The sequence below is a fragment of the Schistocerca serialis genome, chromosome 7 (assembly GCF_023864345.2).
Source record: "Schistocerca serialis cubense isolate TAMUIC-IGC-003099 chromosome 7, iqSchSeri2.2, whole genome shotgun sequence".
Taxonomy (NCBI): Eukaryota; Metazoa; Arthropoda; class Insecta; order Orthoptera; family Acrididae; genus Schistocerca; species Schistocerca serialis.
Genome location: NC_064644.1, coordinates 612,463,164 through 612,479,729, shown reverse-complemented (window position 1 = coordinate 612,479,729; position 16,566 = coordinate 612,463,164). Strand labels below are relative to the sequence as shown.

Genomic DNA, 16,566 nt, shown 5'->3' with positions numbered 1-16,566 from the left:
AAAAAAAAAAACTTTAAAGCATTATATGTTTACACTTTTATAACAAGAAATGAATGTTGGTAACACTTAACATTGTTTTCTATCATACAAAAAGACTACTTGTTAAGCAAACACTGTTAGCAATAGTTTACGAATACTGCAAAGAATGTCCAATACATAGCGCACCCGGCATCATCACTTCTTTTTCAAATTATGAACAGCAAAATGATGGTAAAATTATATTTGCTAGCTTTCTTTAATGAAAACTCGTTATAGCACCAAAATGGTACTGTACAACTTTGATCGTTCTGCGTCCAGTGACTGAACGTACGCTCATTAACAGAGCACAATTTTAAAACAGCAGCAGCATTCTTATATTTCAAACTGCCCATAAAAATGATCTCTGTTATTCACAATGTTACCATGTTCTGGCACTGGGGTAAAATAAACAAGCATAAAAATATATTATGAAATTCCAAGTGATATAATAATGTTAACAGGCAATAAACAATATTAAAATCATTTTGCTTCTTAAGTAATTCAATTAATCTCTGTGTGTGTGTATGTGTGTGTGAGTGTGCATGCACAAGAGAGAGAGAGATAGAGAGAGAGAGAGAGAGAGAGAGAGAGAGAGAGAGAGAGAGAAGAGAGAGAGAGAGTACTATTATTAAATTCAGGCCTAGGGTTACATTTCATATACATGGTGAGCATGAAGTCTTGCCTGATTATAACAGTTTATTACAGAATAACCATTTGACATAATAATTTACATTTGATGCTGTTACTTAGGTTAATGTTACTAGTCTTTTTCAAGACCACTTACGTTAGTAAACCTCAATGTGAGCTTCCTTACTAGCTCAGAGAATGTCAAGGTGGTATTCCAGTTCCTGCCAGGTATTTCGTAACATGTGCTCTGTCACAGTACCCACAGCAGCTTGTATCCTAGCCTTCAGTTCGTCAAAGTCAGCAACTGATGTGACAAAGACTCTGTCCTTAATATAACCCCAGAAACAAAAGTCAAGGGGTGTAATCTCTGGAGAGTGCGATGGCCAGGGTGTTGGACTGTTCCTTCCAATCCACAGATCTGGAACTGTTTCATACAGGAAACCACACACTATCAAAGCCCGGAGCGGGGGAGGGGGACAGGAGGGGGGGGGGGGAGGTGCTCCATCTTGCTGGAAAATTATCTATGGTTGATATTCTTCTAACTGTGGGGCAATGAACTGTTGCAAAACGTCGAAGTAAATGTTAGCGACAATGGATTTTTCTGCAAAGAAAAATGGTCCAAAAACCTTGTTATGTATGAGGCTGCACCAAGCATTCACTTTTTCGCTGTCTAACTGTGAGTGTACTGTAGCCTGTGGACACTCTGAACCCCATAAACATTATGCCTATTTACCATTGCACTGACATGAAAGGTGGATTCATCAATTCAATTCAGTAAAGCATATACTATTTAAGTAATCATTAGTGTCATCAGTCCTGTTGACAATCTCAGTTGCAAATTCAGTACGTGACAGCAAATCATTCGTTGCAAGACCTCCACAATTTGCACTTTATAAGCATGCAACCTAAGCCTTTCATGAGGAATCTGCACCGTATTTGCTTGTGGTATTTGAAGTTCATGTGATGCTTGACAAGTTGATTTAGACGGACTCTGTTGAAATGATTACCGAACATGATAAACAGTTGCATTACTCACAAGAGGGCTGCCACTTTGAGGACGATCTTCAATGCTGCCTGTTTTGTTAAACTTAGCATACAGTTGCTTTACTGACTTAACTTCAGGAGGGCAGCATCCATAAGAAGCCCGAAATTAATGCTGAACACTGATGGGCGATTTCGTTTCGTGAAACCAAAGCACACTCTGTACTTTCTTCTGTTACGACGCCATTTTGCCAGCAACCAACGTGACCTAACTGACCGCGTAGGTGTAGTGGAGCACTAGCGCCATCTGTTGGTCAGTAGTAACACTAACCTATGTAACGACATCAAATGTAACTTACTATTTCAAACATTTATTCTGTTGTAAATTTTTGTAATCGGGGGAAGACTTTTTGCTCCCCCTGTACTTCTATACAAATTTCTCATGCAAACGGACAACATGTAGCCTTTTTCAGAATGGTAGCAATCTGATTTACAACAGTACTTTAAAACATTAAGACAGAAATATGTAACACATATATGCTATCAAGGAGACATAACAAATTTCCTGATCAATATTATGGATATATAAAAATACCAAATGGCAGTTATTAATTACATTGTTATTAACTTACAAATAAAATTTTTCATTCCAAACTGGATTGAGCTCTTGTGGCATGGTCTTGGTCCGCTTCTTAACTTTTCCAACTTGTACAGTAACATATGGATCAGATGTTCCACTTTTATCCTTTGCAATCAAACCCTGGGCGCAGATAACTGAAATCAAATCATACAGTTCACAACTGCTGTTTGTAGACTTATATGAACACGGAAATCTGATTAAATGATTTCTTTTATTGATGCATTAATAAAAAAAAATGAGATGAAACTTACATTAACACATACAGTTCTCAAATAGTTATCCAACACAAATTTAGCTCCTCTGTGAAGAGTATGGATTATTTTTATGTTATAAGTTTTGGAAAACTTCTGTCTACATCGTGAATTTAGTTTATGGTTACTATTCCCACACTGCATATGAAAATCATTAATATGTTTCTTGATGCAGTAAAAATTACAAAAGAGTTCATTTCACACAGCAAAGCAATTTCTTCTGTAGAAGAATTTTGGAGGAAACACTGACATCTTTTATTTATTTTATTTTATTTTATTTGCTGAATTACATTACTTCCAGTTTCCAAAGTGAAATCACAGGTGTTTTAAAGTCAGCATAAACTCTTATTAAAAATTTTGAGGTACCAGAGGCACATATATAGTGAGTTAATGGAGTAACGGAATGACGTAATTGTTATTGTGTTTATAAACCAAATATTGATTTCATTTTTCAAAATGATTTCCACACCCTCAAAATTATACAGTACATATTTCTTGATTTATGGTTTGGGTAACATCACCTTTAATACTTTATTTACTGTACAGGACATGCTGAAAGGAATAGGCTTACATGTGGCACAATAATGAGCATGTAAATCAGATCTTACAAATTACAGGCAAACATTTGATTTAGTGGGTCCTCGGAAGTACAACTGTATATCGCCAAAGGAAATCCCATAGCTGATGGGCCAATCTCATGGTGCTTGAGTGGATAGAAGATTTATAAATGAAGAAGGTTAACAGCAATGCTGGTCACAACTAGTAGTCTAAGTCTGTTGCAGTTGACAAAAGCCAAATAGGTGTGAACAGCAACTACATGCTCAAATACAAACAGAAGATAGAACAACTGCAAAGTGAGAAATGTGGATGAGTGAAGTTGCAGCAGCAGCAGGAGGAGGAGAGACAACATTCTTGCACCAGTCTCCCACACATCTGTTGGCTGTTGGGAATTTTTGGATTTTGCTTACCTGAAATAACAAAGCAAGCCTTACACTTTTCTTCAACCATCACCATTCCCACCAACATGTATACCTGATTTACAGCATACCGTGAATCACGAATAAAATTAAATTATTATGCTCAAGACTGACAACAAGAATTTATAATCCTACACAAAGATTTCATCACTTTGGTTATGAGACACAGGGATTACCTGGCAGAGGGACTCCAGCGTCAGTCATGTCTATGTGCAAGTCCTGCAACAATTACCCCATACCAGAAATATAGGATCTCCAGCCACTCCTCAAACCCCTAGGTCCACACAAGAACCTCTGCCCTGAGAATGTTTCCCTCCACTGCCCCACCACTCCTTTGTTCTACATGTTTCCTAAAGTCCTAGACACAACTATCCAAGATGCCCCATTGTTTCTGATTACTGTGCTCTCACAGATAATTCCTTTGGACTAACACCTCCAGCCTATTACCAGTAACTTACACTCCTGTATAAAAGACACCAACCATATCCTCAATGGATTCTCCGCTGTTCCTGTCGCTTTACCACCCAGTGTCCTGCTAATCACTGTCGGTGACATCTATCTCTGCACTAACGTTCCTAATGACTACTACAGAGCACCACCTTTCCCAGCACCTTATTGATTCTGACCAACAACCTCATTCCTGGTCATCATGACCTACTATACCTTCACCCATAATTACTTCTCCTTTAAAGTATCAACAACAAACAAACCTGTGGTACAGCAACAGGCACCCACATGGCACCACTTTATGCCAACCTATTCCTGGGCCATCTAGAGGAACCTTTCCTCAAGACACAAAATCTAAAACCCCTCACCATGATCAGACCAATCATCTGAACCAAGGGTGAGCTACGCCATTCACATGCCTCTAGAATCTCAACACCTTCTCCCCCATTCGATTTACACAGTCCTCCTCAGCCTCACAATCCACCTTCTTTGATGTCAACTTTCAAATCAAGGATAGCTATGTCAGTAACCCTGTCCATGTAAAACCTACCAACCACCAACAATATCTGTACTTCAAAAGCTGCCACCCATTCCACACAAAGATGTCCCTTCCAAACAGTCTAGCAACCTATGGTTGTTGGATCTGTAATGAGAAGTATTCCTTCTCCAAACATGTCAAGAGTCTCATTGAGACCTTCACAGACTGGAATTACCCTCCTCTCCATTTTTTTCCAGAAACAGATTCCCGTGTCTTTGTCCCTCAAATCACCTACCACTTCCCACATGCCTGCTGTCTGGCCACAAAGGAGCACTCCTCTTGTGACTTAGTACCACCCAGAACTGGAGCAACTGAATCACGTTCTCCACCAGGTTTTCCATTGCCTCTCATCATGTCCTGAAATATCCTCATCATCCCTCCCACAGTGGTATTTAGATGCCCAACCAAACTTAACAATATCGTTGTCCAGCCCTATTCCATTCCTGCCTCCAACCCCTTGCCCCATGGCTCATGTCACTGGAATAGATCTAGGTGTAAGACCTATCACATACATCACTCCTCTAGTACATGCCCCAGCCCTTTAACAAGAATCTCCCACCTCATCAAATTCAGGTCCACCTGCAAAAGCAGTCACACAATGTACAAACTTAGCTGTAACCATTGCGCCACATTCTGTCTGGGCCATGTGTTCGAATGAATAGCCACCATCTAACCACAGCCAAGAGACAGCTGAACCACCCTGTTACTGAGCATGCTGCCCAACATAACGTGCTTGACTTCAACAAATGCTTCACTGCCTGTGCCATCTGAATTTTTCGCACTAACACCAGGTTTCCTGAGTTGTGCAGGTGGAAACTCTCCCAACAACATATTCTTTGTTCTTGTACCCCATCTGGCTTCAGTCTTCACTAGGCCCTGTCTTCCACCTGCCTATCCCCTTTCCTGCTACTTCCACACCAGCTCAAACATGTCTTCCATCCTACCAGCGCACCTGTGCAGTGCTCTCCTCTTGGCTCTGTCCCCACCACATCCCTCCACACTCCCACAGCCAACACTAGCACCTTCCCTTATCCCAACCCTGCTTTCTCTCCACTTCCCCACTATACACCTGTTCTGACCTCAGATGCAGCTGCATCTGGGCCCAGAGGCAACAGTGGCCTGTGTGTGTGTTTTGTTTTGTCTATGTCTGATGAAGAACTTATTCCAATAGCTTACAATATTAGCAATCTTTTTTCAATGTGTCACTCAATACTTCCTCTGTGTGGTGAGTAGCAGCTTATCCTTTTCATATTGCTATTATTTTATCATGGATTTTCCATGTTTAAATACAAATTTGTGCTGCATATACATCCTGGAAGGCTCTGTTCATGATACATGAATGAATGGACTCCCTTTCCAGTTACTAATTTTTTTGCCGTGAATGTTTTTTTACATAATGCATAGTCATTCTTCATTTGGTACCTTTTCACAAAATAGACAGAAGTTCACATGATTTTGAAATGAGTAAGCCTTTGGTATAATTGAGCTATACATTTCTCATTTGCAAAATAGTATGAGAAATAGGTATGCAGTCACAACTCTAAAGAGCTGATATGAGATAAATGAAAGCTCTCTTTATCTAGGTTTTGACTGGTGGCAATTTATAGTAACGTGGGATACAAATGGAAAACACTGAAGGGAAGTTGGACACTTCACAGAGCTCTTAGTTTACGCATAGTTTTAGCAACACACACACACACACACACACACACACACACTTACCAAAGATGATGTATCTGTAACAAAATAATAGTTAATAGTCAACAGTTCGGACACTCAATGTTCTTCAAGACCAAGATTTTCAAACTACATAAGTTTTAATAATATTTTGCAGTGTACTATTATTAAAAATTTTGAGGTACCAAAGGCACATATATAGTGAGATAATGGAATGACATAAAAGTGCTCATAAACCAAATATTGATTTCATTTTTCAAAATGTTTTCCGCACCCGCAAAAAATCTAGTTCACATCTCTTGACTTATGGTTTGTGTAATATCTTCTTTAATACTTTATTTACTGTACAGAACATGCTCAGAGGAATGGGTTTACATGTGGCACAATAATGACCACGTAAACCAGATCTTACAAATTACAGGGAAACATCTGATTTAGTGGGTCCTCAGAAGTACAACCGTATTTGCCCAAAGAGAAGCCCATAGCTTATGGGCCAGTCTCATGGCACTTGAGGGCATTGGAGATTTATAAATGAATTAGGTAGTTTAACACCAATGTCAGCCACAATTAGTAGCCTCATCACCAGCAAAGGGCCAAATAGATGTGAGTAGCAAGTACATGCTCAAATACAAACAGAGCAGCTGCAAAGTGCAAAATGTGGCTAAGTGGAATTGCAGCTGCAGCAGCAGCAGGAGGAGGAGGTGGAGGGACAACATTCCTGCCTTCTCAGAGAATGATCATTTGACCAGTCAGCCACACATCTGTTGGTTGTTGGAAATTGTTGAATTTTGCTTGACTGGAGGAACAAAGCAAGCCCTGCACCTTTATTCAACCAGCACCATCACCATTCCTACCAACATGTGTACCTGATTTATAGCATACTGTGAATCACGAATAAAACTTATAAACAATAATACAAAATTATTATGCTCAAGGCTGCCAACAAGAATTTTTTCTACACTTTTGGTCCAAAAAGAAGGACCCTGTAGGCAGTGGTCTTAAAAGCATATAAGAATAGTGATCATGTACCAGTGTCTGAAATATTAATATCACAATACTGGTGACATGGCTCTAAAAATTTTGTTTATTATTAATGATTATGTTTAGGTTTATTGCTCATGCAGCAATGTTTGATAGTATTACTGACCTACAAATTATTTCATACAAATATCGAAACCCAGCATGTTGTCCAGGATGGTGGGTGCTCATCAGAGACAAGGGAACTGTAATAGAACTGATCTTGTTCTCTACATACATAAACAATCTGGTGGACAGGGTGAGCAGCAATCTGTAACTATTTTCTGAAGTCACTGTATGGTATTGGAAAGTGGTTTCATTGAGTGACTGTAGGAGGATACATGATGACTTAGACACGGTAAGAAAATGGAAGTTAATGCAAATATGACTTGGACATGGTAAGAAAATGGAAGTTAATGCAAATGGGTATGAAAAAAAAAAATCTTATAATGTTCAAATACAGTATTAGTGTTGTGCTGCTTGACACAGTCACACTGATTAAATATCAAAGTTTAATGCAGCAAAGCAATATGAAATGGAATCAGGAAAGTCAATTGTAGGGAAGGCGACAGTAGACTCTGGTTTATTGGGAGAATTTTAGGAAAGTGTAGCTCATCTGTGAAAGAGAATGCCTGTAGGACACTAGTGTTATCCATTCTTGGGTGCTGCTTGGGTGTTTGGAATCACCACTGGTGGACTAAAGGAAGACATCAAAGCAGATTTGAGGCATGCTGATAGATTTGTTGCAAGTAGGTTCAATCAATATTTGAGTGTTATGCTCTGTGAACCAAATGAGTATACTTGGAGGGAACCAAAAATTCTTTTCATGGAAAACTGTTGAGAAAATTTTAAGAACTAGGATCTGTGACAAATTTCTAATAATCCTCCAGCCATCAACAGACTTCTCGTGTAAAATCTACAAAGACAACATAAGATATATCAGGGCATGTAGAGAATCAAATACAGGTTTCCCTGCACTTGATTTGTGAATGGAATAGGAAAGGGAATGACTAGCAGTGAAAACAAAAGGTATCCTCTGCCCCGCATGGTATGGTGACTTGCACATATAGGTAGATGTAGAAACAAAGTTGCCAAGACATCCATCTGATCACTATTCAGGCAGAACATCTACAAACTAGTAATTTTTCATGTTGCTCCATCTCAGTGGTGAAATTGATATTAGTGTACATACTATACGTATGATGAAAAAACCAGTGAAGAGCTTTGATCCCAAGTGGACAGATTATAAAAGTGTCATCAACACACTAAAAGAGTTGCAATGAACAAAGATGAGCTAAATTTAATGCATTTCTGAATAGTCAAAAAGAAATTAGCCACTGCCAAAGACAATGGAGATCCCATGGTCATTGCTCAATGATTTCTTAAAATTTATCACTACACATTAACAGTAGAACTGCGGCTGAGTCACTCCTGACCCACTTGATGTATCTTCTGTTTGTCACTCTTTTGTATTATTGCCTAGAGTGTTACATTTCTGTGACTTTTTATGAAATAAGGTAATTAGTGATTATACTTCATTTCACATTTTATGGCAAAAACATAAAAGAGAAATATGAAGATTCACCTAGAACTGCGGAAGGGTCAGTTCTGACCCGCATGGCGCAGTCGCTATAACAATTGCATTTTCCGTGTAGCTTCATGCCTATTGCTAGTGTGTCTTTGGTCAACAATCGCAAAACTCCTTTTTACTTCACTTCCAGCTGACGTTCCAGTTTTCAGCAGGGGACAAGAGGGAGAGAGGTTCAAACAAGTCTGACCTTGTATGCAGATATTGCGCACCCAGAGTTTTGTGCCACGAAAATGGGTTTAGTAGTGCATTCTGTCTGTGTAGATAGTGCTTGTAAGAGGACATTATAAATGCTCTAAATGAGATTTTAGATAGTGAATCTGAGAGCGAACTGCTGGTGTCTTTATCTGAGGAAGAATTTCCATCGCGAATAGTTCCAGATCTTCATCAGAAGACGATGTTAACCCTGAGAAGGTTCTACTTAATGCTGATGAGAAAGGTATGCTTGTTTATGTGTTTGCTTTATAATAATTTTTGTTTATGTATATGATTTGTAGACACTAATTTTAATTGCAACTCTTATGTTTATACTTTGTTTCCTGTTGAATTTTTACAAATTATATATTACATTTATGAAGGTGTTTTTTTGTTCTAATATCACACAATATATTCAATATTAAATCGTGTTCTAATATGTAGAACTACTATTACAGGAACAGCTGCCACAAAGACTAAGTCAACTCAAGGAAGTGGATGTCCTCAAGGTTGACGTGGACAACAAAATGCCCAGGGTTCTGGACTACTTCAGTTTCCTTCAGGTAGTGATATTGTAGCACCCGATGGAACAACCTGGAAAGTTGGAGTAATAGGTGATTGTTCAGCTGGAAGATATGGACAACAGAATGTTTTCAAAGATAGGACAGGACCATCTCCACATGCAAAACGAAACATGAATGACACCTGTTACAGTGCATGGCATCTAATGATAACGGACAAAATTTTGAAACATATTGTAAAATGTACAGAAACTGAAGCACGTCGTCTACTGAGCTCAGATGAGTGGACTATAAAAATTGAAGAACTGGAAGCTTTTATAGCTATATTGTATGTCCGTGGTGCCATTGGAGCTAAGAGCTTAGAACTAGACACACTGTGGTCAGTGAAGTGGGAAAATAATTTTGTGAAATCAACAATGGCTCGTGACAGATTCAGAGAGATAATGCATTATCTCAGATTTGACTTTAGATTCACATGATCAGAATGACTAAGAGAAGATAAGTTTGCTTTGGTATCAGAAATCTGGAATGAGTTCATTGCGAATGCACAGTCTAGCTACATACCGAGTCCATATATAACAATTGACAAACAGCTTTTTCCTTCAAAGTGACGTTGCAGATTCACGCAGTTTATGGCCGAAAAACTGGGCAAATACGGGCAAAAGTATTGGATGGCGGTAGATAAAGACTCAAAATATATTGTGAATGCTATCCCTCATCTAGGAAAGGATGACACTAGGTGGAGTGATGAGCACCTTGGTGACTCTGTTGTAAGAAAAATTGATGCAACCTTACCTCAACAAAGGAATAAATGTCACATGTGAGAATTTTTTCACCTCCTTAGCACTCTCTGAGGCACTGAAACCTAATTCTATGAGGCTTGTGGGCACAATAAATCGATTTTGCAGGGAATTACCAGTCTGTATCAAGAAGGCAAGAGCACAGTATTGCCGCACCACACTGATTGTTTATCAGGGTAAGAGCAACAAGAATGTCCTGATTCAGAGCACTATGCATCCTTCTGTGACGATTGAGGATGGTATAAAAAAGAAGCCAGATACAGTTACATTTTATAACTGCTCTAAATATGGAGTGGACGTGGTCAACCAAATGGCTCGCAAATACTTGTCAAAGCATCATTGAGACGTTGGCCCGTTCACACATTTTACAACTTGCTGGATTTGGCTGGGATGAATGCGTGGGTATTGTTCAATTACCTAAATGATAAAAAATAGAAATGCAGGCATTTCATCCTGCAGCTGGGGGAGGAGCTTGCTGAGAAGTATGCAGCGATCAGAAAGACTAGTGTCCCCGTCAGACCTGAAGATATTCCTGACAGACAATCAAAGTGAACACATTGCCTTGTAAAGCCTTAACTGTGAAGGAAACAAATCATTTGTAAAGTGTCACATCTGCAAGAAAACTGTGTGCAACAAATGTACATCAAAAGCCTATTATTTATGTTCATTATGTAACGGTACCCAGTAAAAACACTCAGCAAATACATGTAGGTTTTAAAATATAAAATTATAATTTGTGTAAACCTTGTTTATTTTTGTTAATTTCATAATAAATTTCCTAGTGCTTCTAACAATAGATTCATTGGCAGCAACAATAACCCATTGACATAGGGGAAATAAAGGAAAAGATCACAGGTCATTAGTGACCCAACTGCAGTTCTAGGTATGTCGAAATACCAGCGGTTCTAGTGTTAAATAGGTGGTCATCAAAGTATGACAAAACATTTTGACAGTCTTAGGAGCAAAGCGGACTGATAATAACTTTATGTATTTCCCTCATGGACTTTTTATTACCAACAAAGAGACAAAATCCAAACTGAGCATAATGTCGTCTGTTTTGATTCTGATTTGTTTAAGTATGTCTATGAACATATGGCAATTTTCAATATGATGTTTGCAGTCACCTACTATTGACTTTATTGGCTTAATTATTTATTTTTAAGGCACAAAGGAATTACAGACATTGTCTGTGAGTGATCACTGATTTAAATTAATGAGAAAAGTGAAAAATTTGTGCCAGATCAGGCAGATGCTCTGACCGCTAAGCCATCCAGACATAGTTTTCATCTTAACTGCGTGGACTACCCTAGCACACCTCCCCACAGACCCAAAGTCTGAATTCATCCACACACTACTAATGCAGTGATTCCTACCCATTATCCTCATGACTCACACCATTTTGATGATTCCTACAAGAGTTCAAGCCTCCTGTGCACTGCCTTGGCCGCCTCCACCTCAATATATTAATTATATGCCGTTTCAATCCAGCAGCTATTATGAATTAAAACACAAAGGAATTGCAGATACTGTGTGCGAATGGGAATTGATTTAAATCAATGGGGAAAGCTGAAAATTTCTGTTGGTCTGGGATTTGAACCTGGGTCGCCTGCTTACTGCGCAGATGCTCCGACCACTAAGCCATCTGGACATAGTGGTCATCAAAACTGCACATACTACCTTTGCACACCTCCATATAGGTACTTTTTAGCCTATAGGTTGGGGAATCTATTACAGTAATGATAAGTCGCAATGGATTTTAGGCAGGCAGTATAGGCTTGGTGGCTCAAAAGATGGCGTTTGCAGATTTTTTATCACACTGTCTGGTAGACTACAGACAAATATGAGTTTTTCACCATCTAACAAAATCATCATCACCACCAATGTTCCTCCATCACAGATGTTGACATAATCTCTGGTAGCATATGGAAGTTCCATGATTTTATGGCATCTCCATTACATATTTCATCCAACTAAACAAAATACCACACACTGTGTACAGATAGCTCCTGATGGTGGAGGTGACAGAGGATGTTTTCAAAAGCTTGAGATTAGGTACAAATCTGACATGGCCAGGAATCTGTGAAACAATTACCTAAGGATGTTGCAGTGAAAAAATATGTCCTCATTTACTGTGCAATGTAAAGGGTGCATTATAATTAATTACCTAGTCATAAGAACTTAAAGGAATAACTGAGCAATGTGAGCTGCAGATTGCATCATATCCAGTAGGTTCCTTGATTATGTGATTCCTGAAGATACAATTACCTTGTATTTCACATTATAAAGGTCATAACATCTTCTATTCATTTGTGCTAATAGTTCTTGTACTCAACAGAGAAGAGAAATGTAAGAAAACTGTCCATGTGATTTTGTCACATGAAAAGTTAGGTTCCTTAGAACAGCCAAAAAAATTAACTACTAAGACAGATAAGGGGTATTGCAAAGCCAGGGAAAAACAAAACTGATAACTACATGTCATCAAGGGGAAAACCTAATAAAGGAATAGTAAATACAAAGAGTGAAAGAAAGTGGCACAGATTGTCTGTGTACAGCATGGTTTACTTGCAACTGAAAGAAACCAGCAGAATGTGTTGCTCTACAACAATGGAATAAAGTCTTTATTTTCCTGGGAAAATGACTTTCTAATTACCTAAGATCAAAGAATGCTAAAATAAAGACATGAACAGTTATAATGAGAAATATAATTACTCTGAACAGCTGTTAAGAAATTTACTGACGCTACACGCTCCTGTTAGAGATGTGACCAGAACTGATTGGTAGTTAAATTCATTATAACTGGAGAGCAGATTGCAATTGTATAATTGCAGACTGGGGATAAAACACTGGTGACAAGCACTAAACATATGTTGAACAGCAATGACACTATAGGGTTTCATTGGTCCTTTCACTCTCTGGACAGCTAATTACACTATATCTCTACTGATGACAATTAATACATTTAAAAATGTTCTCTCCTTGTAGGATCCGTCATGATGTAATTCTGATCAATTACACCCCTTACTAAATCAAGCAGGATCTGTGTCTTCTCAAACAGGGATATCGCTACACAAATACTGCATTTGCACTCTATACTGGTATCTTCACTGACAGTTGATGGGATGCAGAATATTCCCCTTTCTTTCCAAATCAGAATGTGGCAAAAAATTATTTTGTTGTGAATGTCACCTTTAGTGAATCCAACTGAATGTGCTACTGTCTAGGAAGCACATCAGAATGATCTATTGATGTACACGTGATCGTTACACAGGTGTCCACAAACTTATCAGTATGTACAGATTAGTGACTGATAGTTACATTACCTGTATGCAGTTGGTTTGATATGGAATACTACACTCATTGAGGAGTAATTTAGATGAGGTGTCATCAATGGCTGATGTTTTGTACTCAGAAAAGAGTTAAAAGGCAATTTATTGATATCTGCTGTCAGATTAGCAACTATGTATTGCATAGGATGTTGCTGGCAATACACACCATATAAGGTCTAGAACTTTGTCCACAGAATTTTTTCTGTGCTTATGTTTTACTTATTGCACATAGTCCCCTTCTAAATACTCTCTGCCATAACAGATACAGCACTACCAGTGTCGTATCCACTTGCGGAAGCAGTCTTGGTACACCTCCTGCTGGATCGTGCGAAATGCCGTCTGTGAATTTTTTTTATCTCGTCTATTCTTGCAAATCTTCGTCCTTTCAGTGGTGTTTTCAACTATGGGGGCCAGATCTGGAGAGTACATAGGACGAGGTACCACAGTGATTTCGTTTTTTGTGCAATGGTCACGCACCAACAGGGATGAATGTGCGGGCGCATAATCGTGGTGCAAGAGCCATGAGTTGTCTTGCCACATTTCAGGCTGTTTCCTTCTCACATTTTCTTGCGTGTGTCACAACACTTCCCGATAGTATCATCAGTTAACAGTTTGTCCCTGATAAACTAATCCTTCAAAGAGAAGGAAAATATCAACATGGCTTTGACATTTGACCCTGCCTAATAAGCTTTTTCTCTTTTTTGTAACAATATTATGAGAAGGAAAGTTGCTACTCACCATATGGTGGAGATGCTGAGTCGCAGATAGGCACTAAAAAAAGATTTTCACACATAAAGCATTCAGCCAATGGCCTTTGTCAACAACACACACACACACACACACACACACACACACACACACACACACACACCAAACACACACACACTCACCACTCACACAAATGCAACTCACAGACACGACTACAGTCTCAGGCAACTGAAACCACACAGCCAGTTGCCTGAGACTGCAGTTGTGCTTGTGAGTTGCGTTTGCGGGAGTGTGTGTGTGTGTGTGTGTGTGTGTGTGTGTGTGTGTGTTTGTGTGTGTGTGTGTATTGTTGACAAAGTCCATTGGCCGAATGCTCTAAGTGTGAAAATCTTTTTGTTGTGCTTATCTGTGACCCAGCATCTCCGCCACATGGTGAGTAGCAACTTTCCTTCTCATAATACGTTACATTCCATCCTGGATTTTCCATTGTTTGATTTTGTCTTGGAGATCATTTTCTGACCCATTGTGAAGATTGAACCTTGGTCCCAATATGATAACTGAAGACCCATGTCTAGGTTGTGGAGGAAGAAGGGCACTGGGGAATGGAAACTGATAGTTGGTAAACAAGACGCTAGGAGGAGGAGTTATTCAGACAGTTTTACTTTGCATATAACCAATAGACTTAACAAACTATCAGAGGTGAGTGGAGAGGAGGCTCTTGTAGCTGTAGGTGTAGGGAACATGCAGCAGTCCTCAGCCGTTAGGGAGCCTAAGTGAGATGCAAATTGTAACAGAAAGAAGAAGGTTTGCTGCTATGTAGTTCACATGGCAAGGGTGTGGGCCAGCAGTTGCAGGAAGTGTTGGGAAGTGAGTACCAGACCACCAGCATTGTAAAGCCTAGTGCAGGGTTGGCTTATGTGACTGTTAACATGGGGAAGTAATGTAAGAATTTTACAAAAGAGGATCAGGTTGTGATTGTGGGTGGAACAGGGGATAGTCTTGATAGGGACAGGGAATATGATGTAGGTGGTGACCTGGTAGTGATAGCTACTCAGACTGGTGGCACTAATGTGCAATTCATGCAACTGTTTCAGCTTCATGATCGGCCTCACCTTAATGCTGCTGTTAGGTGTACCGACAAAGCAACATATCACGCCGGTAGTTTAGCAGTAACGCTACAGACTCTCAACAGGGCTGGTGTAGAATGCTCCAGTCACCAGACATAATCCCCGATGGTGGATAGAGTTAAATGGCGTAAGATGGACGGCCGGGCAGAAGAGTAGACAAAGCTCCCATAATCCAGCTTTGATCAGACAATGGACCAATATAAGCGAAGCAGGACCATTCGATCTGCTCCCCATGATGTACTGCTGAGAACACGGAGGACATTTAGGGAACAAGTACAACGAGCAGCCAAATAAGACACATGTGGAGACCAGCAAAGTTTCCTGTCAAATGTAAGACCTAAAAATTTTGTTGTCTCCACAAATTGGAGAGCAATGGGACCGAGATGTAAGGATGGTGGAAGAAATTGTTTGTAATACCAGAAGTTCATACAGACCGTTTTTTCACCAGAAAAATGAAAACCGTTAGTGACACTAGACAACGCTGAAGACAGCGCTCCAGGAGACATGTTCTCTTAGCACTGCAGTAGATCATAAAGTCCTCCATGAAAAGGGAGCCTGAAACGTCAGCTGGAAGGCAATCCATTATTGGATTGATAGCTATGGCAAAAAGGGCCACACTCAAAATGGAGCCCTGGGGCACCCCATTCTTCTGGCGAAAGGCATCTGACAAAACAGAACCCACACGTACCCTCAACATTCAATCCATTAAAAATGCAGTAATAAAAAGAGGGAGGCGACTGCGAAGGCCCCAAGTGTGCATGGTGCGGAGAATGCCCACCCTGCAACAGGTGTCGTAAGCCTTTTCCAAATTGAAGAACACAGCCAACGTCTGGCGCTTACGCAAAAAGTTGTTCATAATGAAGGTTGACATGGTAACTAGGTGGTCAACAGCAAAGCGGCGCCTACCAAAGCCACATTGGACATTGGTAAGGAGATGTCAATATTCAAGGAGCCAAACAAATCGAGAACCTACCATGCACTCCATCACCTTGCAAACACAGCTGGTAAGGGAGATGGGGCGATAACTGGAATGAAGGTGTCTGTCCTTTCCTGGTTTGGGTATGGGAACAACAATTGCTTCACGTCAGCATGTGGGAACATGACCTTCAGTCCAGATGCAATTATAGC

At 39.7% G+C, this 16,566-nt stretch overlaps 1 protein-coding gene across 1 annotated transcript in view; it reads right to left on the bottom strand.

Annotated features, from left to right (window-relative positions):
- Positions 1-16,566, bottom strand: part of LOC126413295 (uncharacterized) — a 640,882-nt gene that overhangs the window by 295,248 nt on the left and 329,068 nt on the right. The window contains exon 13 of the mRNA XM_050083195.1: positions 2,259-2,400. Coding sequence (XP_049939152.1) covers positions 2,259-2,400 — 142 coding nt within the window. The remainder of the gene's footprint in view (positions 1-2,258; positions 2,401-16,566) is intronic.